The sequence below is a fragment of the Eulemur rufifrons genome, chromosome 20 (genome assembly GCF_041146395.1).
Source record: "Eulemur rufifrons isolate Redbay chromosome 20, OSU_ERuf_1, whole genome shotgun sequence".
In the NCBI taxonomy this organism is placed as follows: domain Eukaryota; kingdom Metazoa; phylum Chordata; class Mammalia; order Primates; family Lemuridae; genus Eulemur; species Eulemur rufifrons.
In genome coordinates, this window is record NC_091002.1 from 27,326,063 (window position 1) to 27,340,400 (window position 14,338).

Genomic DNA, 14,338 nt, shown 5'->3' on the forward strand with positions numbered 1-14,338 from the left:
GGGGAGGTTGTGGTGCGCAAGCGGCTGCAGAGACAGGGAGGCCGCCGCGGATCACTGGGATTTGGCGCTTATTTTTTGTTGGGTGGGTGTTCTCGCCGGTGATTGGGCCCCGGCGCGGCGTGCCGGTGCGCCTGGCTGCGGCTGCTCCGTCGACCTTGGCAGGACCCGGGCGGCGCAGAACTCGGCTGGCCTCCCGGGGGATGGGCCACCAGGAGTCTCCGCTGGCCCGAGCGCCGGCGGGAGGTGCGGCTTATATAAAGAGGTTATGTAAAGGGCTCAGCTGGCACGAACACGTGGAGAGCCACGGGAGCCCGGAAGGCTGGGCCTCCCCCGCGAGCGCCGCTGCCACTGCCTGGGCGGCAGCACTACCCGCCGCACGTCCGAGCTCGGCCACCGCCTCCCGAGCTGCTCGGTCCCGGAGGCACCCAGGGTCCGGAGCGGACCATCTCCAGGCGGGGGCTCCAGGAGGGAAACGCGCCGCCCGGAAGTGGAGGTGCGCGGGCCAGGTAAGGGCGCAATCCCAGGAGTGAAGGCAAGCGCCGAGGCTGGAGTCACCCCGCTTCCTCGGTGTTTGGGGAGGGCAGGCGGGTCCTCGGCCTGTCGCGCTCAGGGAAGCTGAACTTCTAAGCCAATCCCCTCCACCCGCCGCCCTCGGGGACTTGGGTCGGTCCGCGGGGCTCCGCTAGGGCTCAATTCAACGGACTGTTTACACCCGGGAGGACGCAAGGCGGAACGCGGGGAGGGGGATCTGGGAGGGAGCAAGGCAGGGAAAAAGACTACAACAGTCCACATCGTTTCTTAAGGCTATTTTCGTAAGTTTCGAAGGCAGCAAGTTCTTGTTTTTCCTGTTGCTACACGATGAACTAGCTGAGGCAGCGGAGAGCTTTTGCTTTTCTTTCCGGTTCCCCCTCTGAGCCGCTGCCTAGTGGTCTCGTCTTTCCCGCTTTCCCCTCCCCTCCCCCGTTCAATCGGCTGCGCTGGCTTCCGTCTTAAAGGGGCCGCGGCGGCTGGAGGAGGAGGAGGTGGGACGCTTCGCGGCCTGCGCTCCTTGCCTCCCCGCCTCGGCCTGGTCGTTTAACCGATTCTTTCGCCCGCAGGTCACAATCCAAGGTCCCGCTCCTCCGCGTCCCGGGGCCGGACGGAGGGATGAAGCAGGGGCGGGCCGGGCAGCGCCGTTGCTGCTCCCCCCGTCGCCTGCAGCCATGGAAACGGGGGAGGACGGCGCCCGCAGAGGTACACAAAGCCCAGAGCGGAAAAGGCGAAGCCCAGTGCCGCGGGCGCCCAGCACGAAGCTGAGGCCGGCGGCTGCGGCCCAGGCCATGGATCCAGTGGAGGCCGAGGCCCCGGGCGAGGCCTACCTGGCGCGGCGGCGGCCGGAGGGCGGCGGCGGTTCTTCGCGGCCGCGCTATAGCCTTTTGGCGGAGATCGGGCGCGGCAGCTACGGCGTGGTTTATGAGGCAGTGGCCGGGCGCAATGGGGCCCGTGTGGCGGTCAAGAAGATCCGCTGCGACGCCCCCGAGAACGTGGAGCTGGCGCTGGCTGAATTCTGGGCCCTGACTAGCCTCAAGCGGCGCCACCAGAACGTAGTGCAGTTTGAGGAGTGCGTCCTGCAGCGCAACGGGCTAGCCCAGCGCATGAGCCATGGCAACAAGAGCTCGCAGCTTTACCTGCGCCTGGTGGAGACGTCGCTCAAAGGTAGGAGTATCGCGGGCCATCCCGCCCGCGCATGGCCGGATCCGCTGCTCTCTGGACTGCTCGGTTCAAACTGTCCCGGGTCCCCCTAGGCCTTGGTCCTGGTCCTGTCACCCTGGGCCCAGACACACCCTCGTTTCCCCAGGCCCAGGCACCGGGGCCTCAGTCTTCTTTCTCTGGGCCTAGGGCTAGTCCCTGGCCCAAAAGCTGGCTGGGTTTTTCATAAGAAGACCTCATTTGAGTGTTAACCATTATCTTAGTAAGTGCTCTATAAATGTGAGCCATTGATTATTAAGCGGCTAGCACTTTTAAGATCCGGTTGGAAAGTAGAGGGTATTGGATTCAGAGTTGGTGGCAGAACTGCAGAGCCCTCTCGCCCTTTAGTGCCTTTTCTTTTTCCCTCCCAAAACAAACAGAAAAAGTTAACCGAACGTACCCACACCCTCTCCCTCTTGGTTCTAAGTTTCCTGACATCCTCCATCTCCAGCTCCCAAACTCTTGCTTACTAGCTTGCCTTTTCCTATGAGACCCCCAGCCCTTCATCCCAGGCACTCAAGCAAAACGACAGTTTTTCTGGCTTGGTCCTCTGGGATGTGAGGGCTAATGGCCCCCACAGGTGGGCCTAGAGCTGTCACGAAACAAAACTTCTAACAATCTTTTTCCTCCATTTTACATTCTTAGTCTTTTTCTTAATGTCTGAGGCTGGCTGGGAAGTGGTTTTACTTATGAGGAGAATGGGGTTCATTGAGGGCAGGGGTCTTGCAGACCCGGAAGACTAATAATCCTGGTGTCCGGGTTTTAACTGCAGTTAGGGAATGTGTTCATCCTAAGTGCTCAGTCCTCACAAGCCTTGCTCAGACTGCAAGTAGCTGGGGATCTGCTCAGAGGAGAGGGGCAGTGGGCTAGGAAGGTCCGAGAACACTTCCTGAGGCAGGAGAATCCAGGAGAAAGGTTACTAATCTGAGTTCTAGCTGTGGTCTGAGCTCTGACATAATTTTAGGTAACAACTTTAAAAGTAGATTCTGTCCCGATTCTATAAATAAACTAAGGCTTACAGGAGAACAACTAATAACTTGATTAAGGTTAATCCACTTGAAAGTCAAACTGTATTCCTGATTTCCTTGTACTTCTCATAGCTTAAGTGATGTGAACCTAGATCTGTCTTGATTAAGGCCTATATCCTTTCAAAGAGTAATGCTCTCCTCCTTAACCTTTAAGAATGGGTAGGATTTTGGGTGGGGTTGGAGGGTGTGGTTTCCTAAAATCTTGTTTGGAGCTTTGGTGCAACTTTAAAGATTCCACAAGCCTGTCCTAAGAGAACTCCTCTCATTTCAAGTCCCTTGTTTGACATTGGATTAGGAGACATAGTATCACCTGGGGTCCTTTTTAGACTTCTACCTTTATGTGCATCCCTGCCCCATCCATTCTGAAAAGCCCACTCTCCTGGGGGGAGTATTTTTTTCCCAGGAGATTATTTTGATCTTTTTTTTTTTTTTAAAAAAAAAAACTTTTATATAAGAAATGGGGTCTCTTATGTTGCTCAGGCTGATCTCCAACACCTGCGCTCAAGTGATCCTCCCGCCTCAGCCTCCCAAGTAGCTAGGATTATGGAATGCACCACCGCATCTAGCCCCAGGAGATTCTTTTACCTTACCTATATTCTGGGAGCTCCTCCCTTATTTTGAAGTCCTAGTCTCAGACTGTCTCCTACTATATGGTTAATGAATGGTCTGGACTTCCATATTACCGCACTGCCTTGGGGTGTGGGAACTTGCTTTGCCAAACATTCCATCTATCCTCAGTTCATTCATGCCAGTCTTGGAACCTCAGCCTCAGTCTGAAGCCCTTGCTTACTCGCTCAACATAAATACTATTTAGACTTTCCTCACTTGTAGAATTTGTCAAAACTTCACAGTAAACAAAGGCAGCATAGCATAGCAGATTAATACTGTGGACTTCGGGGTTAGACTCAGACTGCGTGAGACATGGGACAAGTTGTAAAACCTGAGGAGCATTCCTCTAGATAGGGGTACCTATGGCATAGGGCTGCCATGCAGACTGGGAATGTCCAATAAGTGCTCCAGATAAGGAGGAATTCACTGCCTCAATAAATTCAGGCTACCTTCCCCATCCTCTTCTGCCATTATCGCCTTCAAGATTCATTGTTCTTGTTCAAGTTTCTCAAACTTGTTTGACCATGGAACACACCTTATTTCCTGTGTTGTCAGCATTACCAAGTTGACAGAAACACTTGTATTTTTAGCCTCCCTTTATAAGCTAAAATTGAGACCTAGAGAAATGAAATATTTTGCTTTAGGCCACATACTAATATGTCTCTTTCAATTGTTTAGAGTCTTCAGAATATTTGAGTGTTCACAATGTTCTGGGATTGGAGACAGAGCAGTGAAGAAGATGTGCACTGTCTCTGCTTGTGAATATGACTTTCAAGCTTACATATCATGTAATTTAGCAAGTAGTAAATTTAATTTAGCAAGTAGTAAATAGGCAGTCGGGTCTTTTTGCATCTTAATTTTAAAGTAGAGAACAAAGATCCAATTACTCCAGGTTAAGTTTTCCTAAGTCTGCCTTTCAAAACTTAGTGGACTTGGTCTGTCCTGGGGTCCTGTTTGCAGCATGCATTATAATACTACCCAGTAACGTTAGAGCTGGGAGGGATCCTAGAGATAACCTGGCTCAGCTCTCTAGCAGAAAAGTCCTCTGCAGTCACTGTTTGCCAGGTCTCCCGCAACTTAGAATGATGTTGAAATAGACCAGAAAATGTTAATCTGCCTTGAATTCTCACCTTCACTCAGTACTGAGTCTGTACTGTAGTATTTGAAGGGAAAGAAAAAAACCAAAAAACAAATCATTCCTTGCCCCAAAGGAACTTACATTTGAAAAGCTTGAGGACTAGTAAAAGACTTAATGCTATTCAAGGTCACTGGAGGAAATGGCAGGTTGGCTCATTAACAAGGGCTTTGTACACAAGTAAGAGGAAGGAGACTTGATTGGGAAGGTGGGCTTGAAAGGTGTGTGCCTAGGATCCTGGGTAGGCAAGGAAGAAACAAAGTGAATCTATTTCACTATTGGGCCAATAGATTCGTTTTTTTTCCCCCCCTCAGTCTCCAACTTCCTAATGAATACATAGAAGGCATTTGTATGGTCTCAAATTATTTGATGTATAAAACTTCCAGTATCAAAAGAAACTTCTGGAAATGAATGCTGTTCTTGGTCTTGCCCATTTTGTTTGATAGACTTCTGTGCCTTATGTTTGTCCTTTGAGTATGGAGCAAACAAAGTCCTCAGAAACATTAATAAAGAGAGCAGAAGCTGTAGAGGGTTAGAAGAGGTCTTAGGTGTCTGATCTGGCCTTCTGTTTCACAAGGAAGAAAACTTGATCTCCAACTCCTGAAGTCCAGAAAAGGAACAGGACTTGTCTGAAATGAGTTAGTGGCAGCACTCAAATCAGCTTCCTAGGCTTTTATAAACCAGATTGATAGTCTTATAAATTATTTGGTTATTGGGTTGGTGCCTGGGTCTTTGTTTAACTTTGAAGTACTTTTCAAATAAAAAGAAGAGTGAAGGCATCAGTGGTTTGCTTTTATCCCCTTGTTTTCCATGGCTAAAGGACCCTGTCCTGAATACATGCAAAACAAAGTTCAAGATCACTGCCACTTAGAAGACAGCAGGCAAGCCTGATTCATTGTCAAACCCAGAAATTCTGTTGCTTTCTCTAATTAGTGCATGCCCTGATCCTTCTGACAAACAGCACACAAGGACCAAAAAAAATCCAGTACAAACTCTAAGCCTCATCAAACTGAATTATTAGAAGTTTGGAAGAGCAAGAAGCCTAGCTTATCCTCAACTTGGTAAGACACTGACTAGTTTTGCTTTACCAATTGTTTGTTTTTTGTGCTCAAGATGCCTTTAGGTAGCTTGAGATCGCTGGGAACATAGGCTTTGGGAAGTAATCTTTTTTTTTTTTTTTTTCTTTTAAATAGAGACAGGATCTCACTCTTGCTCTGGGTGGTCTTGAACTCCTGAGCTCAAGTGATCCTCCTGCCTCAGCGTCCCAGAGTGCTGGGATTACAGGCGTGAGCCACTGCCCCCGGCCCTTGGGAAGTAATCTTGCCTGCACACCAAGTAGCTGCTGTGAGCCAGGTCACTGTATTTGAAGAGCTTCCTCCATGGGGCCTGCAGAGGACACATGCCCAAACGAACACAGCGTAAGGTCACAAGTGGCAGCATCCTAGAAAGCAGAGGTTCTCTCTGGGAGTTTAGTTAGAGGCTTTGGGGAGCAGGCAAAGGAAGTAGCTGAGGGAGGAACCAGTGTTCTAGCTGGGGGAGACCAGGGATTTAGCAGTAGATTAGTTGTCAGCCTGCAGACTCCTATGGAAAACAGCTAAGCAAATAACCAGGTCAGGATTCAAGCCTAGGCATTCGAACTTGAGGATGCTGTTTTAAACCACTATGAGGACAAGAGGCTTACGTTCTGAGTTCTCTTTTTCTTGGTTGTAAAATGGGCATAATCATGTTTTACTCAGAAACTAATGACTACTATTTATTTTTAATTGTATATTAATCAGTGCTCCTGGCACTGCCGGTTTCTGCTGGTGCCTTCCATGCGTTCTCACCTACCAGGGACTCTGTACCGGCTTTCTGGTGTACTCTTGAATGTTTCGAGGCAACCATGCCGGCTTCTCTCTCACTCTTGACTGACTTCTGCGTTCTATGCATTGGGGATTTTAGGTTCCAGCCCTGGGAGACGGAAACAGCCCTTCCTTAATTGAGAGCTTTGGTTAATTGGGGTTGCATTGGGTAGGGCTTTTTGTAGTGTAAACTCTCAAGGAGAGCTTAGCTTCCTTAGTAGAACATCAGTTCATTTTCACCTCATATTTGGCCTGTGGTGGTATCTTTAGGGCTAGGTACCCCTCTTAGTGACTCTCAAATTCTGCATCTTGACCCAGTTGTCTTTATATATTATACATGCCCTACCACTACTTTTCCTATTGCTTCTCTTATTTATACCTCTCCAGCTCACGATTCTTACCATTATGGAACGCCTGCTGTGTGCATGTGTGGTGTACTGTGAGGAGCCCAGAGACTTGATTTCATTCCACTGAGAGTGCCCAGTCTAATGGAGGAGATGGTTACAGAACAACAGATGTTACTTCACTGCAGCCCTTGAGAGGTGCTCTGGGGGAACCAGCTGCCAGAAATGTGGACTGAGTTTGGGGGAAGGAAGGATGACTTGTAAAATGGTAAATCAGAAACGACCCTGGCAAGAGCTGAGGCTTAGGTGTGTGGCAGGGACAGTTGCGTATGGAGAGAGATGCCTGAGCCCTAACTGCCGTGGGTTAGGGTGACTCCCTCTGTGCCTGGCTGGTGGAATCCACATTTTAACAAATAGTAATAAGCTACCTTTTCATAGTATTTTCGTATTCATTCTCTTTTAATCTTCTTTACTGTGAAATTGGTGTTTTTATTTACAAAAAAATCAAGGTCAAGTTACTCGTCCAGTACGACACTAGTGAGGGGTCGGAGTCTAAGAGTTACATACAGATACTCTTTCCAATTTCCATGTTCTTGACACGCTGCCTTATGACTGTATTGGATGACTGCCAGTGGTGTCCAGAGACATTAACATAATTAACACCCAGTAGTTGCCTGCTCTTGTGTCCAGGCACCATGCAAGGTGCTTCATATGTCACAAGCCTTACAACAGCCCAGTGATATAGGTGTTTCCTCTCAATTTATGGAAAATGAAAGATTTTTGAGGTCTTAAGTTTGCCCAGGATGATACAGCCATGTAAGTTGGGGGGCAGGAGAAGTGTTGGCCCCACGCCTGGCTGGCTCAGCAGCCCTGTCCTTTCTGTTGGGCTCATGGGTTCATTCTTGTCCTTTGTAGAGCACTGTATGACTGTATCTTGCCCTGGCAGCCACCATAACAGATCTGTTTGATTAATCTTAGGAGTAGCTTGAACATAGCCTGTGGTGTTTACATGGTATCCAGCTTCTTTATGGTGACATGACACTGCGTAAAATTGAGCATGGAACCACATGCTCATCTTTGTTATGGGAAGACCTGCCAGGATGAGTACTTGTCATCAGCCTCTCAGGACTGAGCTCTTTAAATAAAATATTTTAATGTACAACTCCTAATTAATCAAAAACAGGGATGGCCATAGTCACAACTTGTTCAAACTTTACTTTTCTGGGTTTTCTCTAATCGTTTTTCTTAAACATAACTTTATAATTTTATATTCTGCCTTTTTCCCCTTGATGCTTAAACTTGCTCGTAATGTGTTATGTGACCTTCTCTTGGCTTTTTAAGTAAATTTCTGTTGAAGTATAACAAGACCCTTTAAAGCTTTCAACCAAGTGGCAATACCATAATTAAGTTACCCTTCTTGGATAGTTGTTTCCAATCCTTCACTTTTACTATGCTGGATGGAATACCAGTTACGGGTGTTTGAGAGGATTGGGTAGAGCACTGTGAATTCTTTCTTTTCATCTTACATGACAAGTTACTAAAGTCTATTGATCTTAAACCTCCAAGACCTTTCTCCCATCCCTGCCTCCCCCTGCCCCACCTCCTCCCCTCGCCTCCTCCCTTGCCAGCCCTCGCTTCTCTGGGTTTCAGAACCTCCTGATGAGTCATTTGGCCGCTAGTCTGTCTCCCGTCTTGTCTCTGACCCCTCGCGCCTCCAAAGGGAACTTGTTTCATTGTCAAAGTCATGCTGTCACCTGTTAATGTTTCTGAAATCAGCAGTCAGCTTGGTCAAGTGGTATGTCAGAGTGCTGTCAACAGCCCGTATAGCTTACTTAAATGGTATGTCTCCAAATCGATGACTCCTTAGATTCCATAAGCAATGTATCTTTCTGTAATATATTAAGAACTTTTAGCTCCTTCTCATTTCTTAAGGTCTAAGTCTGCTATAGAACATGTCAGCCTCATTCCTGCCCATCTACTGCATCTCTTCTGTGACGACCCGGACTATTTGGGGCTCTGGTGCATGCTCGACCCCCGTGCTGTGTGCCCACCCTGCTCATCCTGGGAGATGCGGCTGAGGGGCCTCTCTCACATCCCACCTTCCTTCCCCACCCTTTGGGCAGAGCTGGGCCCTCTTCCTCGCTCTCACAGCTTTCATCATTCTGCTTCTAATGACCAGAAGCCTTTGTCAGGGCAGGGACAGACTCTTAACTTAGCTCATCTCTGATGCCTGACAAGAGTGTGTGCTCAGGAATTGTTTAAATGGAGTTGACGAGAACCTGGAAATCTAACTTCTGGGACTTGGGAATAGGCTTGTCCAATCCAGGACATTTTCTATCTCTTTCCAGGAGGTGCCTGCCTTTCCGAGCTCATACTGACTTGGCCTTTTGCTGGGCCTGCTGGCATCGGGTTTCTCAGTGAAGCAGGCCACATTTTATTGGAGACTTTAACACTATAATTTCTATGAGTGAGATGCAAGACACCTGCTTGGTTTTTTTCTTGGTGTTTGTTTTGTGTGGTTTGGTGGTTTTTTTTTTTTTTTTTTTTGGCATATTCTCTGTCTGTGAACTATGGCACAGAATGTTTTGAAATCCATAATTTATTTTGTGGTCACCTGTCTGTCAAACTTGAGGGGAAAAAAGTAGTAGAACTATCCCAGAGGTGGGCCTTCGTCACTTTAAAAGTGTGTGCTGTTGGCCCTGTGTGAACCTGTCCTACCCACCTATTTGTGGCCGTGCTCTTGGACAGGTTACTTAGCCTTTCTCAGCCTGGATTTCACCACCTGTAAAACAGTATCTGGGAAGATGAGACAGTTCACATCATGAGCTTTTAAAATAGTGCCTGGAACGCAGTGGTTTCTCAAAGGTTAATTTACCTCAAATGCTTATCTCCAAATAACACTCACTGTTTTCTCCCTCTCTGGGAAGAAAGCTAATTTTTTTCTCTTACTAATCTTGTAGAACTGTCAGATTTTACCAGACAAGGGAATTATAAAACTTAAGTAAATTTTGTTTCTGTCAGCTCAAAAACTTTAAGTTTCATGTGGGGATTTTAGTGGTTGTTCCATATGTCTGTTCCAATTATACATCCTGAAACTGGGGAAATAACCACAGGGTGGGGTTGGGGACACACTGGGCCCACTGTGATATGGGTCTGAAATAAAACTCCATTGATACGAGCCAGGGGCCTTGCCTGGTCAGAAGAGGGAAGTTACCTGGAAAATCAGGCATGTGCAAAGTGGATTGGCGTTCAAGCTGGCTTTAAGGTGTACGTTCTCTTACACCTGCAGAGATGGGGGTGTCCTCTTTTTAGCTAGAGAAATCACCCCAAATAAAAGAGCGGCCTGGTCTAGCTAGAACATGGATTTTAGCTGTTACAACCTAAAAAATATTATGTCTTAAATGAAGTCATTCCTTTTCATTTTCTGATCCAAATGTCAGCTTTTGCCTGACATGTGAGAACTTTATTCTGTGGCCTACAGTACTGGGATTACTGGAATCCACGAGTTCCAAGGACTTGGGTGGGGTCGAGTGTTAAGGATGATGATAGTGATGGTCAGTGAGTTATTCCCCCAAAATGTCTTCTGCTCTGCACGATGCAGTTCATGTCTGTGACTAAATGCACTGCCGTCATGTGGAGCAGGTGCCATTCTCTCGTTTGATAGATGAGAAGACTGAGCTGCAGATAGGTTCGGGGACTTCCCTGAAGTTCTAGCCATCTTTCTGTCACACCTTGGCCTCCCTGTATTTTCCTTTGAACCAAGAGTCCACCCAGTGAGCCACTGGGCAGCGTTGGTCTACACCCAGACTCCTTGCTTGCTGGTCTTTGCTCTTTGACATCCCCAAGTGCCTGATGAGTGCCAGGTACCATCAATGTCCCCTCCTACCAGCCCTCCGATCATAAGGTAGCTGAGAGAGAGCCCAGGTAGACGAACTGCCTGAAGTCAAGGACTGGGATTGTCATGTGTGTCTTCTGTTTTCTCATGGGTAGCTGGTGAAAACACGTGCTCAGCCTCTCATGGAATAAGCCCAGGGCCCTTGCCTGTGCAAAGAAGTACTTTTGTCTCTGGAACAAGGAGCCGCCTTCCCAGTTTTCCATTCTGTCATGGTTGCTGATGCTGTGCCTGACTCTGAGAAGACTTCTTCCTGTCCAGGGTTTTCCTCTCAACAAACAGCCCCTCCTTTAGCGTGTCCTGAGCTTAGCTCCCTCCTCAGAGCAAGCTCCTCATGCCCGGGGTCCTGTCTCCCCCTTAATTTAGGGCACCTTTTTTAAAAAGCTTTCCTTTTCCTGGATTCTCATAACCTGGACTTGCATCATAGTCTGTTGCAGACTTCTTTTACTTGAGTTGCCATAGTTACCAACTTTGTATATAAAATAATCATCATTCCCCACCCTTCATTCTCCCACCAGAAATTTCACTGTTTTCTGCTGTGACCTTTGCAGAAGGAATTTGATGACTTTTTAATCCTTTCCTTTCTGACTGTACCACCAGCAAACGTTTCTTGCTCTCCTTTTTACGGCTCTTTACTCCAGAGTCTAGATTCGCTTGGGCTTCAGATGGCTGCTTCATTTTGCAGTCTTTTTAGATACAGAGCCACAGCTACACTCAGCCGGTGACCCAGAAAGAGGATTATGAGAGGGGAAACAACTGAATTTAAAAAAAAAATCTGCCCTAAACTGGTTTTACCTGTATTACTTTGATTGTGAGTAATATAAACAAAAATTATATAATTATAGGGGAAGTGAGTCCATCAGATTGTGGTCAAAAACCTAAAGCTTTTGTCTTGTACATCAAATCATCTTGGATTAGCCTAGACCTCCCGAACCACTGGCTTTGGTCTACTGTGTGGCTTGGTAATTTCAGGGCTGTTTTGGGTTAGCACAGTATCATCCAGATCATAGGTCTCTCTATAGTCATCAAGTACCTTCCAGGTATGGGCTCACTGTGCCACCAGTTGCTTTATAAATATTGGGATTTGCTTGATGGCAGTCACCAACTTTCCTGGAGTTTCAAGCCCACACAACTTAATTCTACCTTTTATACATTTACTTCAGACTCCACTATTCCTGCCAGACTTAGATTCACAGCTTTCTGGTCTATTTGTCCTGTGTTCCATTACCCATTTAGGTCTCTCAGACTAGAATTCCCTTTTTGCCTCCCCTGACTGACTTATTGCCTGTCCTTCAAAGGGTATCTCAATTCCTGTCCTTTCTGACTTCTTCGGGTCTGGTGATTCCTGTCCACCTTCACTGTTCAGAGAAGTTGACCTTGATGCAGATGTGTGGCTTATGATGGTTACTGCTGTGGTTAGCTGTCCTCTCCTTGAAACTAAGCTTCATAGAGACAGGGGCATGTTATGTGCCTACCTTGTGCTAGGCATATGGTAGGCTTGCAGAAAATGTTGATGGATTGGAGTGTGCCTCTGAAATGAACAGAACTGTAGTACCATTCCAGATGCATTAACAAGAATGATTGTACAAGTCAGGGAAGACAAGAAGGAACATTTGCCTGGCATTGAGTAACAGTGACAATAGAAGCAATAGACATTGCACGACCATCTCACTTGCTTTACCTTGTTTCATCTTCCCAGCAGCCCTGGGAGGTAAGGGTGGCCTGCTGCTACCTGTTTGGAAACAGTATAGTGAAAGAAAATGGTTTTGCAGTCAACCAGACAACAGTGAACCTGAGGTTCCACCCAGGCCTCTTAATTCCAAACCCTAGGTGCTTGACACCAGCCACTAATGCCTGTGACATTCCTTGACTCGTCCTATGTGAGTAGAAACAGGACTCAGTGCCGATTATGCGGATCCTCTTGGAGCAGTTGTTTGTCACATCTGTCACTCTCACTGTATTATGTTGCATCCCTTTAGTCTAAACATAGTGTGAATGTGTCCATCTCACTCAGGTTCTTATCTTCCTTTGATTTAGGAGAAAGGATCCTGGGTTATGCTGAGGAACCCTGCTATCTCTGGTTTGTCATGGAGTTCTGTGAAGGTGGAGACCTGAATCAGTACGTCCTGTCCCGGAGGCCGGACCCAGCCACCAACAAGAGCTTCATGCTGCAGCTCACAAGCGCCATTGCCTTCCTGCACAAAAACCACATCGTGCACAGGGACCTAAAGCCGGACAACATCCTCATCACAGAGCGGTCTGGCACCCCCATCCTCAAGGTGGCAGACTTTGGACTAAGCAAGGTCTGTGCCGGGCTGGCACCCCGAGGCAAAGAAGGCAATCAAGACAACAAAAATGTGAATGTGAATAAATACTGGCTGTCCTCAGCCTGCGGCTCAGACTTCTACATGGCTCCTGAAGTCTGGGAGGGACACTACACGGCCAAGGCGGACATCTTTGCCCTGGGCATTATCATCTGGGCAATGATAGAAAGAATCACGTTTATTGACTCTGAGACCAAGAAGGAGCTCCTGGGGACCTATATTAAACAGGGGACTGAGATCGTCCCTGTTGGTGAGGCGCTGCTAGAAAACCCAAAGATGGAGTTGCACATCCCCCAGAAACGCAGGACTTCCATGTCTGAGGGGATCAAGCAGCTCTTGAAAGATATGTTAGCTGCTAACCCACAGGACCGGCCTGATGCCTTTGAACTTGAAACCAGAATGGACCAGGTCACATGTGCTGCTTAAAATTCAGGGCTAAGCATCTTGGGTGTTTTTAAACTAGGTGAGTGCTCTCTTTTTGTTCACACACTTACTGGCCTGGGTTCTTCATCCTGGGCCCTGGGGTGGGCCCTGGAGTTGGGGGTGGGGGGTTGCAGGTTTGAAGAAAACTTAATGTTTATTATCAAAGATCCCCCCAAGTCTTGGTAAGGAGATATGTGGAATTAACTATCTGAGTACAAGTTGGAAAGTCTAGAGAAGTCTTCTGAGAGGAGATGGCATTTGAGCTGAATCTCTGAGTTTTTTAGAAACACCTTTTCTCATCAAGTCATAAATACTGTAGAAAATGTGCAAAAGAGGTACAAATTTTTCAGAGAATAAACACTTTCCAGTCGTATCCCTGCTACTCAGACATCCAGTTCTGTGTAGTTTAGATCTTGCTATAGTTTTGTTTCATGCTTTTTACTCAACACTAATCTGAGTATTCCCCATGTCATTCTTCGAAAGTATGGCTTTCAGTGACTGTATGGCACTCCATTGTATGTACCATAATGTAATCATTCTCCTATTCTAGATATCAGATTGTTTCTCCATGTTAGGTGCTGTAAAGAATGTATTGGTGAATATTCTTATATGGAAGTCTTTGCTTATTTAACAGATTTATTGTGAGCTTTTTATTTGTCAAGTAGTCATGCACCATGTAAGATTTAGATGAGCTGATGGACTGCATTTGACCTGGTCCCATAAAACTATAAGGGAGCTGAAAAATTCCTGTTGCCTAGTGATGTCACAGCCATCGTAACTTCAGCATGCAGTGCATTACCTTTTCTGTTTAGATACAAAAATAGTTACCAGTGTGTTATAGTGGCCTATGGTATTCAACACAGTAACATGCTGTACAGGGTTATAGCCTAGGAACAATGGGCTATACCCTCTAGGTTTGTAAAAGTACATTCTATGATGTTTGCACAACTATAAAATCATCTATAAAAGCATTGCTTAGAACATACCGCCATTGTGAAGTGGCACGGGATTTGC

The 14,338-nt window shown here is 47.0% G+C and overlaps 1 protein-coding gene across 1 annotated transcript in view; it reads left to right on the top strand.

Moving 5' to 3' along the window:
- Positions 1-200: 200 nt before the first annotated feature.
- STK35 (serine/threonine kinase 35) overlaps positions 201-14,338 on the top strand; it is a 37,419-nt gene continuing 23,281 nt past the window's right edge. The window contains exons 1-3 of the mRNA XM_069495527.1: positions 201-506; positions 1,098-1,695; positions 12,615-13,364. Coding sequence (XP_069351628.1) covers positions 201-506; positions 1,098-1,695; positions 12,615-13,327 — 1,617 coding nt within the window. The 3' untranslated portion in view covers positions 13,328-13,364. The remainder of the gene's footprint in view (positions 507-1,097; positions 1,696-12,614; positions 13,365-14,338) is intronic.